Genomic DNA, 27134 nt, shown 5'->3' with positions numbered 1-27134 from the left:
CGCCCCTATGACTCCATTCTTTTAAAGCATTTTTTTACTTTCTGTTGCCGCAACTCCTTCGGATTCTACTTTTTTCACTGCCTCAGCCTTAAAACTAACCATGTCTCCAAAGGGCACTATTTCATTTTATTAGAGAATGGCATTTATGATTTCACTTGTATGTGGAATTTAAGAACAAAACAGATGAACGTAGGGGAAAGAAAATAAAAGAGAAAGGGAAGCAAACCCCTGCTCCTTGTTTTTGTTTTGTTTTTAAGATTAATTAATTAATTAATTAATTTAGAGAGCACCTGTGAGCAGGGGGAGGGGCAGAGAGAGAAGGAGAAAATCCTCAAGCAGACTCCCTGCTGAGCGAGGAGACCAACTCAGGCCTCCATCTCACAACCCAGAGATCACAGCCTGAGCCAAAACCAGGAGTTGGATGCTTAACTGGCTTAGCCACCCAGGCATCAAAGGGACTCTGAACTATAGAGAGCAAACTGAGGGTTGATGGCAGGAAGTGGGTGGGGGATGGTCTAAATGGGTGTTGGGTTTAAGGAGGGCACTTGTGATGAGCACTGGGTGTTACAGGTAAGTGGTGACTCACTAAATTCTACACCCCAAACCAATTTTATCACATATGTTAACTAACTAAATTTGCAACCAGACCGCTTAACTGACTGAGCCACCCAGATGCTCAAAAACGTATGACATCCATGGGTTAACCACTTAGACATTGATATTGAGAAATAAGTTAGTAACATTTGCACATTTCAAAGTATAACGGAATTTATAATATTATTTTGAACAATAGTATTATTAACATAATCATAAAATCAACAAAAATTGACAAACAAAAAAATATGCTTAGTATGCAAAATAGAAATTAATAATGAAAGGTACACGTTGATTTTTATTTAGCTGGCTGACTTTGGGAAGATGTAGAGAAAATTTCTTTATTTGAGAGAGGGAGAGAGAGTGTGGAGAGGAGCAGAGGGAGAGGGACAAGCAGACTCCACACTGAGAGCGGAGCCTGATGCTTGTCCCTCTCCCTCTGCTCCTCTCCACACTCTCTCTCCCTCTCTCAAATAAAGAAATTTTCTCTACATCTTCCCAAAGTCAGCCAGCTAAATAAAAATCAACGTGTACCTTTCATTATTAATTTCTATTTTGCATACTAAGCATATTTTTTTGTTTGTCAATTTTTGTTGATTTTATGATTATGTTAATAATACTATTGTTCAAAATAATATTATAAATTCCGTTATACTTTGAAATGTGCAAATGTTACTAACTTATTTCTCAATATCAATGTCTAAGTGGTTAACCCATGGATGTCATACGTTTTTGAGCATCTGGGTGGCTCAGTCAGTTAAGCGGTCTGGTTGCAAATTTTTTACAGGTACAGTAAATAAAAGATGATTTTTAAATTTTTAAAATTTTGAAGTTTTTATCAATTCTAGTTAGTCACCATACAGTGTAATATTAGTATCACGTGTGCAATATAGTGATTCAACACTTCCACACACGCTGTTAAATGCAACAAGTACCCTCCTTAATCCCCCATCACCTATTTCACCCATTCCCCTGCCAACCTCCCCTCCAGTAACCCTCAGTTTGGTCTCTATAGCCAAGAGTCTGTTTCTTGGCTTGCCTCTCTATCTCTTTTTTTTTCCTCTTTGCTCATTTGTTTTGTTTCTTAAATTCAACACATGAGTGAAATCATATGGCATTTGTCTTTCTCTGACTAACTTATTTCACTTAGCATTATACTCTCTAGCTCTATCCATGTCTTTGCACACTGCAAGATTTCATTCCTTTTTATGGCTGAGTCATATTCCATTGAATAGATTCACCATGTCTTCTTTATCTAGTCATCAGTTGATGGACACTTGGGCACTTTCCATAATTTGGCCATTATACATAATGTTGCTATAAACATCAGGGTGCATGCATCCCTTTGAATTAGGATTTTTTTTTTTTAATTCTTTGGGTAAACACCTACTAGTGTAATTGCTGGATTGTAGGGTAGTTCTATTTCTAACTTTTTGAGGAACAAACATCCATACTATTTTCCAGAGTAGCTGGACCAGTGTGCATTCCCACCAACAGTGCCAGAGCGTTCCCTTGTCCATATCCTTGCCAACTCCTGTTGTTTCTTGCGTTGTTGATGTAAGCTTTCTGGCAGGTGTGAAGTGGTACCTCATTGTAGTTTTGATTTGTATTTCCCGGATGATCCCGGATGTTGAGCATCTTTTCATGCGCCTGTTGGCCATCTGGATGTCTTTGGGAAAATGTCTATTCATGTCTTGTGCCCATTTTTAAATGGGATTATTTATTTTTTGGGTGTTGAGTTTTAAAGTTCTTCATGTACTTTGGATACTAACCTTTTGTCAGATACATCATTTGCAAATATCTTCTCTCATTCCAATAGGTTGTCTTTGAGTTTTATTTGTCATTTCCTTCACTGTGCAGAAGCTTTTTATTTTGATGAATGCTAATGGTTTATTTTTGCTTTTGTTTCCCTTGCCTCAAGAGACCTATCTAGTAAGAAGTCACTATGGCCAATGTGAAAGAGGTTACTGCCTGTGTTCTCCTCTGGGATTTTTATGGTTTCCTGTCTCACATTTAGGTCTTTAATCCACTCTGAACTTACTTTTGTGTTTGGTGTAAGAAAGTGTCCAGTTTCATTCTTTTGCATGTTCCTGTCCAGTTTTCCCAGCACTACTTGTTGAAGAGTGGATTCCCCCCCGCCATTGGATATTCTTTCCTGCTTTGTCAAAGATTAATTGACCATATAGTTGTGGGTTCATTTATGGGTTTTCTGTTTTGTTCCATCGATCTATGTGTCAGTTTTGGTGCCAGGACCATTCTGTTTTCATTTCCCATTATATCCTACAGAATAGTTTCACTGCTTTAAAAATCCCCTTGTGCTCTATTCATTCTTTCCTCCCTCAACTGTTGACAGACTCTAAACTTTTTACTGTCTCCATTCTTTGCCTTCTCCTGAATATCATATAGTTTGGAATCCTACCATATGTAGCCTTTCCAGGTTGGCTTCTTTCACTTACTAATATACATTTACAGCTTCTCCATATCTTTTCACAGCTTGATAGCTCATTTCTTTTTAGTACTGAATAATATTGCATTGTCTGGATGTAGCACAGCATATCAATCCACCTACTGAAGGGCATGTTGGGTGCTTCCAATTTGGGCAATTACGCATAAATCTGTTAACACACCGATGTACAGGGTTTCCTGTGAACATAAGTTTTAAACTCCTCTAGGGAAATACCAAGGAGCATAATTCCTGGATCATATAGTAAGAATAGGTTTAGTTTTGTAAGAAAATGCCAAATGGCTTCCAAAGTGGCTGTACCATATTGCACTCCCACTAACAGTGAACGAGAGTTCCTGTAACTTCACATTCTCACCAGCATTTGCTGGAGTCAGTGTTCCAGATTTTGGCCATTCTCGTAAGTGTGTAGTGGTATATCATTATTGTTTTACTTTACAGTTCTCTAATGACAAACGATGTGGAGCGTCATTTTATATGCTATTTGCCATCTGTCTATCCTCTTTGGTGAGGTGTCTGTTAATGTCTTTGACCCATATTTTAATTGGGTTATATGATTTTTTACTGTGGAGTTTTAAGAGTTCTTTTTACTCTTGTGACTGTTCTTTATCAAACTTGTCCTTTGCAAATATTTTCTCCCAGTCTACAGATTGTTTTCTTATTCTCTCAACATTGTCTTTCACAGAGCAGATGTTTTTAATTTTAATAATGTCCAGTTTAAAACTTATTTCTTTCATGAATTCTGTTCAGAAGGGAAGACATAACATAATATTACAAAGTCAAAAGAACTAAGTTTTTCAGGTTACTGAGACACCTGTATTTAAAATGTAGTAATTTTTTCCCCTATCTAGAGGGAATTCCTTCCTAATCTAGAAGCAGCATCATTCTAATATTGCACCACTAAATTGACATGTGGATCAAAATTTCTTTTCAAATTTCTGTTTGAAATATTACCTTCATGAAATATACAGCATACTCAGGTATCTAATCTCTGTTATCTTTACTAACGGCCAGAAAACTGTGATACATCAGGGATCCAGTATTTCCTTCAATGCCCCATTGTCAAAAGCTAATAAAAAGCTTGCCAACGGGGCACCTGGGTGGCTCAGTAGGTTAAGCGTCTGACTCTTTTTAGTTTAGGTCACGATCTCAAGGATGTGAGATAGGGCTCCGGGCTAGGCATGGAGCCGCTTAAGATTCTGTCCTTCTCCCTCTGCCCCTAACCCCAATTCCCACTCCCTCTAAAAATAAAACAAAAACAAAAACATGATGGCCTTTGTGTTTTCCATTTTTAATTGTGTCCAAATGGTCTGAAATTTCAGAACTAGTGCACATTTACATTATCAGTGAAATATATAAGCAGTAAAAGGCCTGAGCCATGCAGAGCTAAAAATACTAAATTCTAAAAGCAATTACTAATTTTTAAATAAAAGAAACTTATGAATATAATATGAGATACTTGGTTGTTACTTTTCATTTTCTTTTCCTTCTCTTTTATATAGGTATCCAGTGCATAAGAGATACTGTATTGAAATTTCAAGCACCCTGTTGCAGTGTTTAAGATTGTTAGATGGCATATTATTTTCCTAGAAAATGATCCTTCCTAGAAGGTAAACTTTTTAGCAGTATCTTGGAAGATGTTGGGAAAGGACAGCTTTTCTATCCTTTTGACTTTTCAAAGATATTTAAAAAGTAACAATTTTCCTGAAGAGTAAAAAATGATGTATGTTGGAAATGCATATATGGATAATATACATAAGTGGAGATGGGAGTGTTGTAGCTGCCAAAATGAACTACAGAGGAGGGCATTTATTTATTGCCCAGAATTAGTCGGGGAATAGATTTCCCCAAAAGAGAGAAGCTTCTGCTTTATTAAGCAAAGAATTTGTATATGCTTATATTTGTATCTGGGTATAATATTTATAGGCCCAGATACTAGTCTGCCACACGTATTGGAGAATACAATGTTTTTCAGCATTATGGAAGTTGTGTCCATGGACTTTGGGCATATTAATGAATCAACGCTGGTGTCATAAAGGGATCTGCCCGAGGTTATCTGGACCCAACTATTAGAGGCTCATGAAAGTTAATTGTTAATTTGTATGTGTTTTCCAAACTGGTTGTTTTATCACCAATAGCTTGAAATTAGTCAAGGTGGGAGGAGTTACACCACAGATATTAATAAATGCTGTACAAAAGGGTTTCTTTTTTTCTTTTCACACCACAGAAAGCCAATTGTTAAACATTTATAGCACCTCCTGGAAACCGAGGTGCAAAAAAGAGAGTACATATGTAAGGTAGAAGCAAAGTAGAGGTCCAGGATTTAACAAATGGAGTGCCTCAAAACTGGAAGTCTTTTTGTTAGTTTTCTATTATCGAATGACAAACTATCCAAAGCCTTATAGTCTTAAAACAACAACTTGCTATTTACCTCTGACTGTGCTCACAATTCTGATCTAGTGTAAGCAGAGCTATTCTGGGCTGACCTTTTTTATGCTCATGTGAATCTGAGTCATCAAGGGCTAGCTGACCCTAGAGGTCGTCACATGGATGTTTCGCAGTTGTTTGGCTCATATCTTTGTGGGTAAATATCCTGAGTTGTGTGTCCCTTGCCATTCAGCATGCTGGAAGGTTAAATCACAAAAGAAAAAGTTCACAGCAGCATGCATGGACCTTGAGGACATCATGCTCAGTGAACATGTTAGAGAAGGACAAATACCATATGACCTCACCTATATGTAGTATCTAATAACAACAACAAAGAAAAAGGCAAGCTTATGGATACAGAGAACAACTGCTGGTTGCTGGAGGCATGGGGTGGGTGAAATGGGTAAAGGGAGTCAAAAGCTGCAAACTTCCGGTTCTAATTAGTCAAGGGGCTGTATGCCCCATGCATGCCCTAATGTACAGCACGGTGACTGTAGTTAATAATACTGTATTGCGTACTTGAATCTTGCTAGGAAAGTAAATTTTAAAAGTTTTCATGACACAAAAACATTCTGTAAGTATGTATAGTGATAGATGTTGACTAGACTTATTGTGGTGATGAGTTGGCAACATATACAAATATTCGATCATTATGCTATACACCTGAAACTAACATAATGTTCTATATTAATTATACCTCAAATAAACATAAACATTTTTAAAAATTTAAAAAAATTATACAGAGCCAGAATTTGGTCTATGGAATGTTCTTTCAAGCCTTACAATTCTTTTAAAGGAAACTTGACAAAGGTTTTCTCAAATTTGGCAATAATCCTGAAAGTTTACCTGCTATGACCCAAAAGCAAGTTGTGAAGCAGAAAAATTGTTTTCTTTAATTATCAATAATAAAAAATTAATTTTGATCAACCATGCTAGAGTGAAGGTTGAATTATCCCTATTCTCTATAGAAAATAGAATTATAAAATGTCATGTGAATCAGGAAATCAAAGAATATTCAGCCAAAGAAGTTATGAAAAAAAGGTTATAAAGAAATGCCAGGATGTAAATTTTAAAATATGATTTTTCTGGATTTTGTGATACTTATGGTATTTGTCAGTTTTTACAAAATCAATATTTTGTAAAGGTTTCTTACTCTAAATGAAAATTTCCATTAATATATATTTTTTTAAGTGTCACAGAGCAGTGAGAGTAAGCTCCTTGCAAAAGGCCACTTGTATTGCATTCACCAAAGTCACATTGGCCAAAGGAAGATAAATAAATAGCCAAGAACAGAGTCAGCATGGGAGATGACTAAATATGGCAATGCATTACAGGGAAAGCAGAAAAATCATAATAAAAAGGAACTTTAAACATGTAAAGAGGGTAGATATAAAGAAGACATTTAAGGAGCGCCTGGTGGCTCAGTCAGTTGAGCACCGACTCTTGATTTCAGCTCAGGACATGGTCTCAGGGTCATGAGATGGAACCCCGCATAGGTCTCTGAAGGGAGTCTGCTTGAGATTCTTTCCCTCTCCTTCCTCCTCTCCTTCTGCCCCTCCCCTGGCTCACGTGTGTTCTCTCTCTCTTTTTCTCTCAAATAAATAAATAAATCTAAAATTGAAGAAAGACACTTAAAAAGTTAGTTACCAGAACTCTAAGAAAATATATTTGACAAATTAAAGATGTATAAAATTATATTATCTATCTATCATCTATCTATCTATCTATCTATCTATCTATCACCTATTTAACATTAACCAAAAATTGACAGAAGTCAAAAAAGAAAGCTTCTAAATTTTAGAAAGTATATATATATTGCCAAACACTCTCCTGCCATAAATTCCCAGCTTAAGATATTTTACCGAAAATTATAACAAGTCCATAGTTAACATCATCCACAATGGTGAAAGATTGAAAGCTTTTCCTCTAAGATCAGAAACCACAAGGATGCCAACTCTCTCAGCATTCCTATCCAACATGGTATTAGCAGTCCTAGTAAAAGCAGACAGAGAAAAGTAATAAAAGACATCTGAATTAGAGAAGTAGTAAAATTTTCTCTGCTTGAAGATGACATCATTTTATGTGTAGAAAATTTTAAAGACTCCAACAAAAATCTGTTAGAACTAATAAATGAATTTAGTAAAGACGCAGGATACAAAATCAACATGCAGAAATGAGTTGTTTTTATACACTAACAAAAAAATAGTGGTAAAATTAATTTTAAAATTATTTTTATCCTATTTACAAAACTGCACCAAAAATAATAAAATACTTAGGAATAAATTTAGCCAATAAAGTGAAAGATCTGTACATGGAAAACTTTATTATTTTTTAATTTTACTTCCAGTATAGTTAACATATAGTGTTATATGAGTTTCAGGTGTACAATAAAGTGATTGAACAATTCTATACATTACTCAGTGCTCATCACTATAAGTGTACTTTTAATTCCCTTTACCTGTTATACCCATCCCCCCCAGCACCTCCCCTCACGTGTGTTCTCTCTCTCTTTTTCTCTCAAATAAATAAATAAATCTAAAATTAAAGAAAGACACTTAAAAAGTTAGTTACCAGAACTCTAAGAAAATACATTTGACAAATTGTATTTGTCAAACTGATAACCATCAGTTTGTTCTCTATAGTTAAAATTCTCTTTTTTCCTTTGTCTCTTTTTTCTAAATGTCTATTCATGTCTTCTGCCCATTTTTTAATTGGATTATTTGTTTTTGGAGTGTTGAGTTGTATAAGTTCTTCCTATATTTTGGATATTAACCCTTTATTGGATATATCCTTTGCAAATAACTTCTCCCATTGAGTAGGTTGTCTTTTAGTTTTGTCGATTGCTTCCTTCGCTGTGCAGAAGCTTTTTATTTTGATGTAGTCCCAATAGTTTATTTTTGCTTTTGTTTCCCTTGCCTTAGGAGACATATCTAGAAAAAATGTTGCTATGATCAATGTCAGAGAAATTACTACCTGTGCTCTCTTCTAGGATTTTTATGGTTTCAGGTCTCATATTTGGACCTTTAATCATACATGGAAAACTTTAAAACATTGATGAACGGAATTGAAGTAGACACAAATAAAGGGAAAAAGATCTTGTGTTCTGGACCATGCAAATTAATATTGTTAAAATGTCCACACTACCCAAAGCAATCTATAGATTCAGTGTAATCCCTATTAAGATTCCAATGGCATTTTTTTACAGAAATAGAAAAAACGATCCTAAAATTTGTAGGGAACCACAAAAGCTCATGAATAGCCAAAGCAATCCCAAGAAAAAAGATCAAAGCTGGAGGCCTCACACTTCCTGATTTTAAGCTATCTTTACAAGGTACAGTAATTAAAATAATATGATACTTACATAAAAACAGACACATAGATCAATAGATCAGAATTGAGAATTCAGAAACAAACCCATGCATATATGGTTAACTAATATTTGGCCAGGAAACCAAGAATACTCAATAGAGAAAAGATAGTCTCTTCAATAAATGAACTAGGAAAAATGGATATTCTTATGCCAAGGAATGAAATTGGATCCGTATCTTACACCACTCACAAAAATGAACTCAAAATGATAAAGACAAATATAACACCTGAACCCATAAAACTCCTAGAAGAAAACAAAGAATCAAAGTAGCTTGATACTGGTCTTGGCAATGATTTTATGGCTATGACACCCCAACCACGAAACACAAGGGCAAAAATAAACAAGTGGTACCACATCAAACTCAAGAGCTTCTGCACAGCAAAAGAAATGAAGTGAAAAGTTAACCTACAGATTGAGAGAAAACATCTGCAAACCACATATCTGATAAAGGGGTAATATTCAAAATATGTAAGAGACTCACAGCAGAAGACCCCAAATAATCCAATTAAAAATGGGGAGAGGACCCAAAAAGATATTTTTCCAAAGAAAACATAAAAATGGCCAAGAGATCTACAAAAAGGTGCTCAACATCACTAATCACCAGGAAATGCAAATCAAAACCACAAGGAGTTATCATATCACACTTGATAAATGGTTATTATCAAAAAGACAAGCTATAAGTGTTGGCAAAGCTGTGGAGGAAAGGAACCCTCATGCACTGTTGGTGGGAATGTAAACTGGTGTAGCTACTATGAAAACAGTATGGAGATTCCTCAGAAAATTAAACATAGAAGTACTATAAGATATTTGCACTCCCATGTTTATTGCAGCTAACAGACAAAATATGGAAACAACAAAAGTGTCCATTGATAGATGAATGAAGAAGTTGTGATATACATATATCACACAATGGGACAGAAATTAGCCATGAGAAATAAGGGAAACCTGCCATTTTCAACAACATGGTTGAACCTTGAGAGTGTTATGCTAAGTGAAACAAGTCAAACAGAGAAAAACAAATTCTGTCTGATCTCACCTGTATATAGAAACTAAAAAAAGCCGAACTCATCAGAGAGTAGAATGGTGGTTGCCAGGGGTGGAAGTTGAAAGGTGCAGGAAATGGGTGAAGGTGATCAAAGGGTACAAACTTCCAGTTACAAGAGAAATAAGTTCTGGAGATGTAATGTACAACATGGTGACTATAGTGAACAATACTCTATAAAACATTTGAAAATTGCTAAAATAGTATGTTCTACCATACACACACACTCACACACACAACTGTAGCTATATGAGATGAAAGACTTGTTAACCAACTTTATTGTTGTAGTTATTTTACAATATATTCATCTATCAAATCATTACTTTCTATACCTTAAATTTGCACAATATTATATGTCAATTATATCTCAATAAATCTGGAGAAAAAAGAATAGAAAATTATAGTAAACCTTAAAATATAAAAAATAAAAAAGCTTTTAAAGTGTTACAAGCATGGAAAAAGCAGGAAAACAAAGGTTATTTTTGTGAAATATCTATGATATGTTCTAAAATCTTAAAGAAATTACACAAAAGTGGATTATTTTGTATTCTATTTCTATCCAGCTCTTCATCTATCAATAAAAATATATCCAGCAAAATATTAATGATTTATACAAAAATGATTGTAAAATCATTTCAGAAATAATTCAATAGTAGGAAATCTATCATATAATTCATCCATTAACTTGCCTAGAAATCAAATAATTCTTGCCATAGGTGGAAAAAAAGTTGACAAAACTTGACACAGTTCTGACTTACAAAAGAAAACACTAAATGTAAAAGTAAGTAATTGATATTTTCTTCACATGGCTCATAAATAAGCCAGTTAATTAATGAATAAACTTTAGTCATTTCAACTAAATTTAAAAATCAAAGATGAAGGCAACTATCTTCACCATTATTAAATAAGTCTGAATTTATCGGAAGTTAAATTAGACAAGAAAAGGTGACTAGTGACATAAGAATTAGAAAAGGAGATGTAATTTATTTCTAGTATCAGTTTAATGAACATGTGTCTGGATAACTACTGTAAAGCATAGGATAATATGGACAAATACCAGGATATGAAATTGAAATGAATGATAATTAAGTTTGTGTATATAAACAATGACCAATAGAAGAGAAAAGGAAGAGGGAACCCATTTTTAAGGCCAACAACGAAACAAATCAATTGGTTGAAATTTAACAACAAATATGTGAAACCTATATAAGAAACATTGGAAAACACTCCAAAAAACACAAAGATGATTTTTAAAAGTAAAGTAATAATATATTCTTGAAACGGTTATAATTAAAATGTCAGTTTAAACCAAACATTTGCACTTAACTGTATGCCAGTGCAAATAACACTAGTTCTTTTCCTCCTCAAAAGCTATTTAAGATTATTTCAAAATTCTTATAACACCATAAGGAAGCAGGAGAGGCCAAGGGTACCCAGGACTTGCATGCCATTCCCTGAAGACAAAGCAAAGTTCTACAGACTCAGGAGCACGCACTTCTCTGTGACAACAGAGACAATCTGCCCAAAAATATTCAAAGATTTTTAACTTGCGAAACAAACAAAAGTCCATCAAGTTGAAATAATGTCATAGCAGTGCCCTCAAGAAACTTGGATGAGTGAAGGCTCACAGGAAACACCAGGTCACCAAGCAAACAGTGGGAGTTGGGCAGACTTGTTTATCTCTTTTCCCTATGACTTCTCAAATTAAAATCCTGGGGATTATAGGGTGGTCATTACTCCTGGGAATGTGAATTTCTTTATGTAGTGGATTCAATATACATAGGGTCTTCTCTGGTTCAGTTACATATTTGGTGATTTCAGCAAAGTCGCTTAATCTTTCTGAAATTTGATGGCTCCCATGTAAAAGATAATGATCATTCTTGGCTTGCGTGTTGGATTAGTAATAATGTCTACATTGCACCTATCAAAGCCCTTCGTTGGTGTTTAGTCAGAGTAGCTATTTAATAAGCTATCAGCAAAGATGGTATAATTAGCTAGGGCGTTAGCTGCAGAATCACTGAATAGAGCTAGACCAGAGCTGCTTGATGGAACACAAACTGAACATGACTGACAATGTAATCGTGTTACTTTTAGAGTTAAAATTATTAGAGAATGCATTTAAAAGCCCACAAAAGGAAAATGGAAATTAATCAGAATGAAGAATGAAAACTGAGTGGTAGGAGTTACTCTGAAAAAGTCTAGACAGCAGCTTTTTTAGAAAAGGGATCCCAGAAATTGATTGAGGTGCTGGTTACAGAGATATATCCATTTGACAGGACAAATCACACTGTATACTTTATGCACTTCCTTTTACCACGTACAAATTAGCTCCTAATCTTTTTAAAAAATGAGATAATCCTACACATCAACAGCATGGTTATAATTTATTCAAAAGGCAAAGAGAAAATACTGAGTGTTAGAATGAAGACCAATTGGAATCCTTGTAAATGGCTGGTGGGATTATTGATTGGCATGAGCACTTGAGAAAATAGATTTTAGCAGTATATACTAAAGCTAAAAAATGCATGCCCTATGACCCAGCATTTCCACTCAGGTATGACACACACATATTTACCAAAAGACACGTACAAGAATGTTCAGAGCAATGTTTATCATAAATAACCAAAACCAGGATAGTCTACATGTTTATAAACAGCAAAATGGATAAATAAAGTGTGGTATGTTAATTCAATAGAATCTATATAACTTTGAGAAAGAACGAATTATACCACTATGCAACAACTTGGGTGAATATAAAAAAACATTAGCAAAAGAAGCAAAATACAAAAGAGTACACAATGTGTAGTTCGTTTATACAAAGTTAAAAGTCTGGCAAAATTAATCTGTAGAGTTAGAAGTCAAGTGGTTACCCTTAGGAGTTGTAGGGACCGGTACGAGGAGAAAGGGGAGTTACGGGTATAATGTTTTGTTTCTTGATTTGGGTGCTGGTTGTATGGATAGGTTCACACTGTGAAACTTCAGTAAACTGTAAAATTAGGATTTATGTCTTACTTCAAAAGATAGGTTACACAGAATTTTAAAAACCTTACAGCACTGACCCCAGGGAAACTGCATGTGAGAAGGAATTAGAAGCCTCATGTAAGGGAAGATTAACAAAGAGATAGATCCAAGTTTTCCAGAAAAAGGATGGGAGGTTGACAATGGGGATTAGAATGGATGACAAATAAAACACTGGGTCCAGAAAAGGAACCAAAAATCAAATACATATTTAAAAAAATGTGATTATTCCAGCCCAGTTCCAGGCAAGTGAGGTAGGGAAGAAATGTTAAGAAGCTTTAAACAATTGTTTTGTTTTGTTTTGTGTTTTGCTTTTTGTTTTTTTCTTCATGGGCTGGGAAAAGGTAGCACCAGCTCTAGGGAATCCATTTAAAATTTCCGCCATAGGAGAGAAAGGGACCAACATGGAACCAGTGTGGTACTGACGTGTAAAAGTGGGCTCCACTGGCCAAATGGTGCCTAGATTAGTACTGGGCTTTCTGCTTTCTTGATCTGCAGTGTGCTTGCAAAGCTGGAAACAGACCGGTAAGCCGAAAGACACAGACAAACAAGGACATGCAGCTGCTTTACCTGTTTACTTTATACAGCATTCGGGCCCTCATGCTTCCTCTAGCTGTAGCAAAGGCGAGTCCCCAGATCCTATCCACATTAGAGCTCTCCACGCGCCAGTCGGCAGATCTCTCAGAGGCCGGGGAGAGATCAAGCTCAGGGCGGCTTGACGGTGACTGCAGAGCTCTGGGCTTGAGGAAGATTAATTGGAGATTCACTCCCATATATGAATAGCAATGATTGTCATTTTTCCAGATAGGTCTATTCATATTTAGAAGCATATTTAGAATTGAATTGATAAAGTTTATTTGCTTCACCCGTAAAATTTAAGATCTCACTGATAAGTAAAACAGGATTTTTTTTTTTAAAGATTTTATTTATTTATGTGACAGAGATAGAGACAGCCAGCGAGAGAGGGAACACAAGCAGGGGGAGTGGGAGAGGAAGAAGCAGGCTCACAGCGGAAGAGCCTGATGTGGGGCTCGATCCCATAACGCCGGGATCACGCCCTGAGCCGAAGGCAGACGCTTAAACGCTGTGCCACCCAGGCGCCCCTAAAACAGGATTTTTAACCAGTACAGTTAGACATTTCCTTCTAACTTGTTTCCTTCCATTTAGATATTTGGGATTTTTCTTTATCACACTTCAACATGCTGTGCTTCTAGTTGATTTTTCCCAGAGAACTAACGAATAAACACGGAGATGGAAACTCTCCTGAAAGGTGATGTTGTTAAATGTCCTGTGTTCTCCTATGTTTGATAATAATACCAAATGTAAGGTACCTAATCTACTTCGCTATCAGTTTACAGCCACCAGGTGTCCCTAATACTTGAAGACCGCAATTGCAGTCAAAAGACAAATTGGATTATACTACTCCCAATACTTCAGTTTGAAATAAAATATCCAAGGCCATTATTTGTTGTTCAAGTATGTTTAGTAACATGAGGAGTACAAAGAATTGAAGTAAATATGATATCTAATTTCTCAGGACGGGGATTTCTCAAACTAGATTATGATCCTGTGACAATGAGAAGACAAAAACATTCTGCTTTACAAAGGTTTTTCCATACATTATATAATCTGTCATGGTTCCCTCTGAGAAGGAAGAGTTAATATACCCCAGAGGCCGTTTATTCTTTGCTTATCTATATTGACTACTTAGTAAGCATAGAACCCTGGGCTTTTGTCGTTGCAGGGTTCTTAGCAGTTTGCTGCAAACAACGTTTAACACAAGAACAATGCTTTATAATTGACATAGCGTATCCATATATCATATGATCGCCCTAAAGAGTACAGTGAAATAATTACCCCCTTTTAAAAAAAGTAGTAATGTTGTGACTCAGAGTTTCAATCGCTTGCCTAAAATTACACAGCAAGTGGAAGTTGAACCCGGAACCTCACGTGCTTTCCAAGAACTTTCACCATCTTACTTTTCGTAAGCCCCTTATTTAAGGAATAGAGACTTTTATCGCACTCAGTACCTGCAATAGTTGCTATGGGATGTATCTGCGGGCAGAAGTACCTACTATAGGACACATTTCAAAGGTCTTGGAAAATAACATCTAAATTTAAATCAAAATATGTCACTGAGGCATATGAACTTGGGAATCCACAGAAAAATAAAATATAGTTAAATGACATTATAATGAATATAAAAACACAACATTTTACTTTCAAAATCTAATTACCGTATCTTTAAATGTATATACAAATTTTTATTATCTTGCATATGTGTGTGGTATGTTCTAGACAACTCTGTGAAGAAATTTAAAAGTTTTTAAGTGATGGAAAATTGGGTGAAGAATATTCCAAAATCCAGGAAAGAAAAAAATATATATACAAATTCTGTTTGTGAAAGGTAAGATTAAGGTCACGTTACAATGAGGATATTTCTGCTTCTATGGCTTGCCAAAGATCTTTCCGCTTGTTCCTATGGATGTCTAAAAAGCTTTTCCCCCAGGAATCCCAATGGCTCTCACCCTCACTGCCCTCAGGTCTTCATTTGAATGTCACGCTTTGAAACCTTCCCTGGCCACTGTATTTAAAAGTGTAACCCTCTTCCCAGAACTATCTATTCTTATTTTACTACATAGCATACATCACAGTCTAACATCCTGTATTTTATTTATTTACTGTCTGTATCCTCTTATTAAAATGTAAGCTCCATGGGGAGTAGAGATTTTGATCTGTTTTGCCAACTGTGCCTAGAAAAGTGGCAGGTATTGGGTTGGTGTTCAGTAAATACTTTTTTTTTTACACAATGAGAGCATGGTAGAAGAAAGGAAAGAGAGGAGAGAGGATGGGAGGGAGGGAGGGAAGGAGGGAGAGGGGAGGGGAAGGAGAAAGGAAAATAAAGAATGGGAGGGAGGAAGGCTGAAAGGTATGTAAAAAGACAATATTTTATATATTAACTTTGTGAGAAAGTACCATTGGTAGTATCAACAGTTAATTTCTGCTGTTAATTAATATCCCTCGTACTTGCTACTGATAAATTTAGAGGGAAAAAAACCTTCAGGAGAGAAGAAAACAGAAAAATGAAGGAAGGTTCACGAGGATCAGAAAGATAAACAACCATCCAGAGCTGTTGGCATTATTTTATTTGATCCTCATAGGAATGTGTGAGGCAAGGAAACTTGAGGATTGCTGAAGGATACGGAGAAATTAAGCTGGAGACGAGGCGTGCTAGTCTAAGCACCCAGAGGAGCCTAAGGATGAAGAGATAGTGAGAGATGGGGGAGGCTATAAACTCAGGTTTCCAATGCCCAATCCTAGGCTTTTTAAAGTTTTCTGCAGACAAAGAAAAGAATGAGGAATGAAGGGGGAAAGGAAATCATGTATTACTTCAAAATATTTGCCAGATATTTTTTAGCAGTGCTGCAATTCATCCTAGTAAAGGCACTTTCATTTATATTTGAAATTGATTTACTCATTGAAAAGCCATTGCCTAAATAGGCACAAGATTATTTGCATAGAAGCACTAGCATACAATTAATACCACCATTACATTTTTAAGAAATTTATCCAAGAAGAATGATCTTGTATGAGGATATTATATAACGAGTAGATTTACTTCAGCCTGGCATGTGCAGTGGGACAGAATCCTTTTGCTGTTTTACCAACAAGAATAAATGGGGTATCTGGAGACATTAAAAGAATATTTCAGAGACTTACCTAGAACTTTGCTGTAGTATGAATTCCATTCTCCCCAGTAGGACTGAAATATGTAGTCTTGCAGAGGATAAGAGATAGTATTTTTAACCCTCTCACCAAATGTCATCTGGTCAGTGAACTCTGACAAAGCCGCAGGTACATAGGAGGCAGGTGCTGGGATTTTCCCACAATGTCTCTCAACTGTGGAGGCTGGAGAGAACCTCAATGTGTACACAAATGGAATTCCTAATTTCAGAGCAACCAGGTCCCCACAGATAGTTACTGGGTCTGCTACTAACACATCAAAACCACCTTTCTGAAGTCTTGCCATTAACTTGGGGTTGTTTAATACTCCATCACAGATTTGTACATTGATTCGAAAAAAAGTATCTAGAAGTTTTCCTAGTTCTTTATAGAAAGTCCAGAGTGTGAGAAGAGTTGGTCTGTGGTCTATCCACAGCATTATCATGTGTTCAATGAAGGAGTCTATATTGCTGTTCGTGTAGGAGACAGGTATCACCTCAAAATTCACAGGAGAATCAGGGTTAGAGTTGATGAATAGAGTTGTTGATGAAGCCAGTACAGTCACATTGTGATTTCTTTGAATCAGCTCTTCTAGAATGACCTTAATATTTAACCAATGGCTACCATCTGTTGGCCAAATTAGCACATTTCCACTTAGAACAATTTCAGTCAAAATCAAATTAAAAACCAGCAGCTGCACAAACTTCTTAGGCATGGTGATATCCATTATGAAAACCATCTACTGTAGATCTTTTAGGATAAAAAGAAATTTTCAAAGTATGCTTAGGTAGATTTTTTTGTCAAATAAACAATGTTTAATGTGATGGGTATACTCATCCATAGGTCAATTGATCTATAGATTAAAAGCAAAATGATATAATTCAAACCATTATATGCAATATTATTATTCTAACAACAGAAATAAATCAAATCCTATTTGAAAGTAAAAGAAGAAGTCAAGTTATAAGCCTGGTGTCTGTGTACTATGTGATAATAATTATAAAATGTGTCTTTAATTTATCTTTCCTAAAATTAGGTTAAACAAAGAATAATAGTTCTTACTGCTAAAGCCACTTTCTCAAAACTTATAGTAACTTCAAGTTAGATATCTTATTACAAGACATTTTTACACATATTGTCTAATTCAGTCCTTTCCAGAGTCTTGTGTGGGATAAATTACTTGCTACATTTCATAGTTAATTAAATTAATGGTGAGTTGCATACCCAAAAACTTATGACAAAGTAGGGCAACTGGGACTATTATCATAACATCATTTGAGAAATTGCTGGATTTCTACAGTGCTACGCCTCATCTTTGTAAGTTTTAGAAACCTTGGCAATTCACAATGACCGGCATTATTATTAATTCCCCATGGCTCATATTAGGAAGAAAAACTAAAAACAACCTTCACTTGGAAGAGATTTTTCTCAAAGATTTCAAGATATTTTAGATTAATTGGGTTATAGAGCCAATTATTACACATTTGTCAGAGGAGAGTTTTCTTCTCTGATAAACTATATTGATAATCATCTCCTCGTTGCAGGGAGTTCTTCACTTTTTTCATGTGACATCTTCATGTACAAATCAAGAAGATAGGGCCTAGCACCACAAGAAGCCACACGCTTTTTCACTCAGTGCTGTGTAGTAGCTTAAGTCGGGTGGACACTGGAGTTCAATACCCCAGATTCAAAAACTGTTCTTTTACAAGCTTTGTGACCCAGGAAAATTACCTAGACCCTTTCAGCCTTGGTGTGCTCCTGCATAAATAAGAGATAGTGATGTTAATTTGTTATATTACTTTGTGGATTAGCAATAATATTTGCAAAGTTGCTTTGTAAACTTCTTGGTTCAAAGCAAAAATTTGGTAATGTTTGTAGTTTAATAAAGTTGCCTGAAGATTGATCAGTAAACCAATGGGCTAGCTACAGAATGAACAGCTAGACATAGATATAATGATACCTATCCATTGAGATTCTTAGTAAATGCCAAACTGCAGAAGGGCAACCATATATTGATGCTATTTTAAAAGTTAAAATCACCAGAAGTTGCCATTAAAAAGAGAAAATAAGAACAGAAATTGAGAATGGAAATTAAGTGGTTTGTTTTCTTTTCATGCTCTGTTGCCTTTAAACTGACTAATTACAGGCCTTTGAGGAACAAAAAGACCAGAAAGACAAAGAAGGGAAGAAGAGAGAGAGAAGTGATGCTTTTAGAATTATTGTATTGGTGTCCTTTCAAGAATCAGCCTCAATTTGAATATAATGTCTATACTTTTAAAATTAATTAGGTTTTGAAGCACAACAGCAAGAGTAAGAGTGATCCCGATGACCAGTAAAATAGGCCTGGTGAAAAGAATTTGATATATCTTTATAATTCTGTTGCTGTCATAACCTTCTAATAAAAAGGGGACAAAACGCAACAACATACAAGGCATAACTGAAAGTTCATCTGTAAAATACTTCATTTGTCCAATTGTTGAGGTAGGTAGGATATAATAATTAGGGATTGTTCACTAGCAACAGTTATATTAGCATTTAAAAGCTTATCAAAATATATCCCCTAATTAATTACATGACTTACCCTGAATGAAAGAAAAAAGAAGAGTTCAAGGAGTCCATTTGCCACTGTTAAGTGGCCTTTTCAGGACGGTAACATAATTATCTAATTTACTGAAGAGCAATTGCAGATAATAGAATTTATTAAAAGCTAACATATATGTTTTTTGTTTTCAAAGTTCGATGTTACGGTGTTTAATTTCACAAGTGTCAATGTAGATGTCTGTTATATTTATTCTCCAGTTCCCTGTATGCCTGCAACATATCATTGCAAATTCAAACATTTTAAGAAGATTAAAAAATAAATTATGTTTGGGAACATATGTAGGTTTAATCTTGGAATTAAATTTTCATCAATGGGAAAAATAATAACTCCTGCCAAATATGCCTGATTTTGTGAGAAAAATGAAGTTCAGTGATTTAAAACGATCACGTTTGTCTGCTTCGTGAATTCACTAGTAGCTGTTCTGAATAAGAAGTAAGAACATAATGGGTTTGGCATTCTGGAGAGAGCATGAGTTCAGTTTGCCCAACTCCATCATTTTATATGCAAGAACACAGCTCGAGAAAGTGTTAATCTCAAATTTGTATTGCAGGTAAGTGGCAGGTGACATGAATGCCTAAGTATTCTAGTTCCCAGCCGAATATTCTTCCTTCTACTTTTTAAAATGTGAGATACGATTTATAACAGCAAAAATCAGAAAACCATTACATTTTGTAATTGTGACTATTTGATAATATCACATCTTAAACATAATTAAAGAGCCCAGAAAAATAATATTTTTAAATATGTCTACGAAACATCAATATATGAGTAGCATGAGTGAAAAATAAGTCAGCCAGAGAAAGTTTGCACCAATTAGAATATTGTCCTTGTACTTTGAATCAAGTTCTCATACTTAACTCTGCTTCCTTGGAAAGGAAGTACTCCAAATGGTAATAAAAAAATATAAAGTTCTCAGAATCCTATTTAATAAGATTTGTGTTGTTAAAAAGAGAGGCACAGGCCCAAAATGAAGTCATGTTAATGTCCTAGTCAGTAAACCAAGACTTAATACCTAATCTAACTGTAGGTTCAAACCCCCCCCCCCCACCCATCCTCCCTGAGGCATGTAACCTTTAACCTGCCAACTGGAATTTCCTGGTCAACACTCAGAGGTAATCTGCTGACTTTTCCCCTTAGGAAGGGAACTTTGCCTAAAACATTGCGTTCTTTGTTAGTAAATCCCTCCAACCCACCCTTTAAACCTTTCCTTTTCTACAGCTCTACAGAGTTCCCCTCTACTTGCTAGATGAGATGCATCCTATCTCTGAAGCATTTAATAAAGCTAATTAGATATTCAAATTTACTCAGTTGAGTTTGTGTTAACACTGTATATGACACTTGTTCGAGAATGTGTAGTTCATCTATATAAAATTAAATTAAGATTAAAGTTCTTTAAAATATGCATAATGCTATTAGTTTGAGTTGAGAATCCTTAAAACAACATTTTTGCATGCAAGTTCTTTCTTACAATTTTTCCTCCAATGACATACCCTGATGTAAAGGTCTTGACCTCTTCCTGTGAGCATTTCAATGAATGGCTGGAATTTAATTGTGCTAATTCATTTCTCATTGTCTCTTGGATTGGGAGGTGGGCCCAAAGCCCATAAAAGCTTGAAAAACATCTTTCATACTATTTTTAAACACTGAGTAATCAACTCCTTAGTAACCTTAGAGTTTTAGCTTCACATTAGAGCTTCAACTTTTTTTTTTAGTTCCTTGAATGCATTTAGTTAATGCATTCTTGAAAGCTTAAAATTCGATGTACTTTCTCTTCCCCTTTGTTTTATTGTATATAAACTGAGTATCTTTCTAGAACTTTTCTTTTAGCTCAGGGTCTCACATCAAATGCTTCACCACTTTCTTCATTGTAACCTCAGTCAGCCTCCTCATTACAAAATGGTGGAGAATGCTGGTGCCTATTTCTTATAGTTGTGAGGACTGCATGTATATTATTCAGAACAGCATCTATGCTCAATAAATGTTAGCTATATATGATAATGTTGGGAGAAATCTTACTTTAAAAACTACCAGTTCAACCAGATCTCTTCACCTAGACCCACCTCCTTTCTTCCACTTCTCGGATAATGGTCCTCGAGGGTGCCTGAGCTTTGGTGCAGGTATTCCCAAACACCACAAGTTCCTCTACACATGTCAGTCATGCTCCATCTTGAGGCACATCCCAAATGATATGTTACTAAAAATGTAGTCAGTACCAAAGTTCACAAGTGACTTATTTTAAGAAATACACACATAGAAAATTCAAGATTATATCCATAAAAATGATCATTTCCATTCCCTTTCATGGGGAGTGGGAGCAAAGAGTGACATTGCCCTTGAAATTGTGCATGTCCCATAGCAAATTCCATCTGGATGCCCTGCTTATGGCTGTCACCCCACTCATGGGTCATTATGAAAAAGGGGATGCTTCCAGAGGTCATTTGAAAGATTCTAACCAACCAAAATTAATTTACATAAAAATACAGAGGAAGAAAGGAAGGAACAGAGGATAGAGGGAAGCAAGAAAAAGATTGGGAAGAAAGAGAAAAAAAAAGGTCCAAACCAACATGTAGTAGTACTCTTCAGGGAAAGAACCCCAATACATTTTTCTCTCCTTTAAAATGACTATTGGAAATCAAGCACTTTGGAGATATACACCTTCACATTTGTTTCATTTCTAGCACTTTTTTTACATTAATTACCTGTGCTCAGTGTTTAGTTCACATAAAGATCTGAATATTATAGTCATAGCTTTTTTGAAAATCTGTTGTTTTTGCTATTTAATATATTTACAGGAAAGTCTGCTGTTACTATAGATGGCGTTAGTTCTTAATGATTAGTCACCTAATTATTCATGTATAATAATACATTATGTAGTCATATAAATCTAACATATAAAGATTATTCACACAAAAAAGCTACTTATTTCTATACTGGCTGAAGGGTAAAACTGTTGGTAGCAATAGGTAATGTTTATGGATTATAAACATTTTTACTGGCATTAAAATGCTACATTATTTTTTTCTTAAACATTACCCCAATTTGAGTGAGGTTTTTTTGTTGTTAATATGTAGATAAAAACAAAATTTACCTGGTTCAACTTTAAATAAATACATTTGAAATCTGCAGAAGGCTTTTCTTACTTTCAGTTAAACATGGCGTTTTAAGTTCTCTTAGGACTAGATACCTATCCTCAGGCAACTCGCCCCAGGCAACAGTCACATGGAAACCTTTGCCTGAAGAAACAGTTACCTAGTGATAACACAAGCCAATTGAACTCCAGTTAGCAAATTTAATATAAATAAGAAATAGAACAACAGACTTCAAAAGCTAAATCCACTGAAAGGAAGAGGAAAAGTACTGGAGAGTGTTTAAACCTAAAATATTCTGAGTAACTGATGGATGTGCACCCGAAATTTTAAAAAGAGAGAAAAACTTTTCTAGCACTTTTGGTGTCAGGCTTGCATTTGAAAACTGTTTTCTCCTACTAGTCACTACATAATTTTAGTTTAGCAATTGATATTTCCCAGCCTCAATAATCTCATCTGTGGTAGTAGTTTTTTCTTCAAAGATTAAGAGATATAACATGTGAAGGACTTATTACAGTGTCTAGTGCACAGGAAGAAATCAACATTTTGAACCATGAGTTTGAACCAAATACCCATATGCTGAAATAAAAGAAGTAATTTAGACATTATAATACCTGATTCTAGCAATTAGCAGAGATTAATGACTCACTCCGAGATTATTGCATACCACTGCAGAAAAGTAATCTTACAGAAAGTTGTCCTATTTATTTACTCAGGGATGTGTACAAAGGCTTGCACAAGAATGAATTACTCTGTCATTTCAGTACTTCCATTTCTTACCTGGTCTTTTCAATGTGAGTGTTCATGTCCCTGAACATCAATAAGAATATCGTTCGTAAAGACAAACTTAAATAGTCATTTTAAGTCAAAAGCGTGTAATTTGATTAGAAACATGATATTATCAAACTCAGAGGATAAGAACATTTTTAGAAATCTTCATTACATTCCCATGAACAAATTGTTAAGAAAGATTAGTCTCACGTTTCATGACTGGGAAAATTGTGTGGTTTTATCACCAGCATTCGCTTACAAGCACGATACAACGGAACATGTGATTCCGAGACTGCCAGCATGAGGGAGGTTTATCTGGGGAGTAATCTCACCAATATGAATAAGAAGCATTGTGGTCATGATAATTATTATTCCAAGATTGAAAACAAGTCGTTGATAAAATCATAAGTAATGAGATAAAAACTGTAAACCTATATCGTGACTAAGGCGCTATGTACACAGGCTTCTATTTCATTGACTAAGACTCTGCACATATTCAGATGTCTCTGTTTACTACATGCATGAACAGATTAAAGAGGTTTTGCAGATCCTGACAGTTTGATTGCCTCATGAAATTGCCATTTCTTCATCCTCTTCCTTCATTTTTTAAAGATCCAGTTTCAGCCCTACAATATTGACCATTCATTTCTATCTTTGTAGGATAGTTGATAATCAACATAGTAGCTATGCTTATTCTCTCTGAATAGCAAAACAGCTCAGCCTTCATTTATCTCCCAGGAGATAAACATCTATTTTTGAATTGGGGACATCTATTTAACATACCCAGAGGAGATGGTGAGCCAATTGTAATTAACCCTTCTTTTAACAGTCCTTGCCAAAGGACCTACACTTATATTGTCAATTAATTCATGACAAAGAAGCTAAGAACACACATTGGGGAAAGGACAGCCTCTTCAAAAAGTGGAAAACTGGACAGCTGCATGCAGAAGAATGAAACCGGATCGCTTTCTTACACCATGCACAAAAACTAACTGAAAATAGTTTGAAGATTTGATCAATAAGACCTGAAACCATAAGACTTCTAGAATAAAATATAGGTGGTCAGTCCTTGACATCAGTCTTGGTGATGATTTTTTGGATTTGGCATGAAAAGCAAAGGTAACAAAAGAAAAATAAACAAGTGCAATTACGTGAAACTAAAAAGCTTCTACACAGCAAAGGAAACCATCAACAAATGAAAAGGCAACGTGCTTAATGGGAGAAAATATTTGCAAATCATACATCTGATAAGAGATTAATATCCAAAATATATAAAAACTCATGTAACTCAATAGCAAAATAAAAAAAAATTTAAAAATAGCTAGAGGACATGAATAGATATTTTTCCAAAGAAAACATACAAACAGCCAACGGGTGTATGAATAGGGGCTCAACATCACTCATCATCAGGGAAAGGCAAATCAAAACCACCATGAGATATCATCTCACACGTATTATTTATTGATTGATTTTTTTAAGTTTTTATTTAAATTATATTTAGTTAACATATAGTTTAATATTGGTTTCAGGAGGAGAATTCAGTGATTCATCACTTACACACAGTACTCAGTGCTCGTCCCAAGTGCCCTCTTTAATACTTATCACCCATTTAGCCCATCCCCTGCCTGCCTCCTCTCCAGCAACCCTCAGTTTGTTCACTGTAGTTAAGAGTTTCTTATGGGTTGCTTCTTTCTCTCTTTTTTTCCTTCCCCTATGTTCATCTGTTTTGTTTCTTAAATTCCACGTGAGTGGAATCATATGGTATTTGTTTTTCTCTGACTGATTTATTTTGCTTACCATAATACACTCTAGTTCCATCCACATTGCTGCAAATGGCAAGATTTCATTCTTCTGATGGCTGACACGATATATATATAGTGTCGGTGGACATTTGGGCTTTTTCCATAATTTGGCTATTGTTGATAATGCTGTTAAAAACATCAGGGTGCATGTGACCCTTTGAATCAGTATTTTAGTATCCATTGGGTAAATACCCAGTAGTGCATTTGCTGGGTAATAGGGTAGCTCTATTTTTAACATTTTGAGGAACCTCCATACTATTTTCCAGAGTGGCTGCACCAGTTTCCATTCCCACCAACAGTGTAAGAAAGTTCCCCTTTCTCTGCATCCTTGCCAACACCTGTTGTTTCCTGTGTTATTAATCACCTCATACCTGTTAGAATGGTTATTATCAAAAAGACAAGGTATAGCAAGTGTTGGCAAGGATGTGGAGAAAAGGGAACCCTTGTGCACTGTTGATGGCAGTAGAAATTGGTATAGTCACTATGGAAAACAGTATAGAGACTCCTAAAAAAATTACAAATAGAACTACCATATGATCCAGTAATTCTACTTCTAGATTACACCTGAAGCAAAAATCACTATTTCTAAGAGATAGCTACATCCCATGTTCATTACAGCATATTTACAATAGCCGAGACATGGAAACCATGCAGGTATCCACTGATGGATAAATGAATAAGGAAACTGTGGCATATATATCTACAATGAAATATTATTCAGCCATACAAAAAGAGAATCCTGCCATTTATGATAACATGGATGGACCCTGAGGGCATTATGCTAAGTGAAATAAGTCAGAGAAAGACAAACACCATATAATCTCATTTATATGTGGGATATGCAAAAACACAAAAACAAAAACAAAAACCCACCCCAACTCATAGATACAGACAACAGATTGGTGGTTGCTAGAGGTGGGGAGCAGGGTGGGCGAAATGGGTGAAGAGGGTCAAAAGGCACAAACTTCCACTTACAAAATAAATAAATCCTAGAGATGTAATATATAGCTTGGTGACTATAGTTAATACCATATTGTATGTTTGAAAGTTGCTGAAAGAGTAGCTCCTAAAACTTCTCACCACAAGAAAAAATAATTTAACTATGTATGGCCACAAGTGTTAACTAGACTTACTGTGGTGATCATATATATATATATATATATATATATATATATATATATATATACACACACACACACACAAAATCATTATGTTTTACACCTGAAACTAATATGTTATATATCAATTATACCCCCAAAAAAGAAACCATCTTAATCTCTTCCTCATGCCTCTTAACATGCCTTTACCAATTAGGCATTAGTTTTTATTAATTTTGCATGATAAACAGCTAACACAAATTGAATGGTTTCTAGCTCCTAGACACTATTGTAAAATCCTTTTATATGTTAACTAATTTAATCCTTACAGTAGCCCTGTTAGAGATGGGGTGAATAAGTGCAGGTGTAAAGAGAATTAATTACTTTTCTATCGTCACACATTTGTAAGTGGAAATTGTTTATCAATAGCCCGGGCTCCTAATTGTCTTACTACGTAATCTCATCTGCATTATTTTTTCTCCATTTATAAGCTACTTCACTAGTACACGCTCTTACTGCATCTTTCCTGGAGTTATGCAGAAGCCTATAGGCTAACATCTTTTCACTCTAGGTCCACATCCGTCCAGATATTTTATGTAAGATGCAATCTAGTCATAATACATCCCTTTAAACTGTTCTCAGTTGTTTATAGACAAAAACCAAAATGCTTAGTATGACTTACAAGAGACTTTGAAAATATTTATTTGAATTAATTCATTTTTGCAATCCTGACATCTCCGTGGTTCTTTCTCATGGCTCCCCACCTTGCACTTTGACCTTCATAAATAAAGAATTATCAGTAATACCCAGAACACATATGCTACTTTCAGATTCCACAACATTGGGCACAGTTTCTTTGCCCACACTTGTTTTGCAGGAAAATTCATATTAATTGTTTAAATATTTTCTTGTGTATCACCTCAAATCTAGTTTCTCAGAATGTCACTCTCTCCTGTTACATATTGCCCACCTCCTTTATACTATCTCTGTTCTTCATACATATTTTCATTACCCACATTGTTCATACTGTAAGTATTCCCTTCGTTGCATGACTTCTCTGCTTGACTGAAATTCTTGCATCCAGGAACTTCATCTTAGTCTTTGTTGTAAACTCCCTACCTGGGGGGGGGGGGGGGGGGGG

At 35.3% G+C, this 27134-nt stretch overlaps 1 protein-coding gene across 4 annotated transcripts in view; it reads right to left on the bottom strand.

The window, feature by feature from the left end:
* The window catches only part of LOC103656322 (UDP-glucuronosyltransferase 2A1), a 54659-nt gene that overhangs the window by 26342 nt on the left and 1183 nt on the right, over nucleotides 1-27134 (bottom strand). For 2 of the 4 annotated variants that reach the window (XM_040624862.1, XM_040624863.1), the window contains exon 2: nucleotides 16633-17262. The exons of the other annotated variants lie outside the window; for them this stretch is intronic. In XM_040624862.1, the coding sequence (XP_040480796.1) occupies nucleotides 16633-17262 (630 nt within the window). The remainder of the gene's footprint in view (nucleotides 1-16632; nucleotides 17263-27134) is intronic. 4 annotated transcript variants of the gene reach the window in all.

The sequence above is a fragment of the Ursus maritimus genome, unplaced genomic scaffold (assembly GCF_017311325.1).
Source record: "Ursus maritimus isolate PB19 unplaced genomic scaffold, ASM1731132v1 scaffold_8, whole genome shotgun sequence".
Lineage (NCBI taxonomy): Eukaryota > Metazoa > Chordata > Mammalia > Carnivora > Ursidae > Ursus > Ursus maritimus.
The sequence above is the reverse complement of the archived record's forward strand: the minus strand, read 5'-3'. Positions and strand labels throughout refer to the sequence as shown.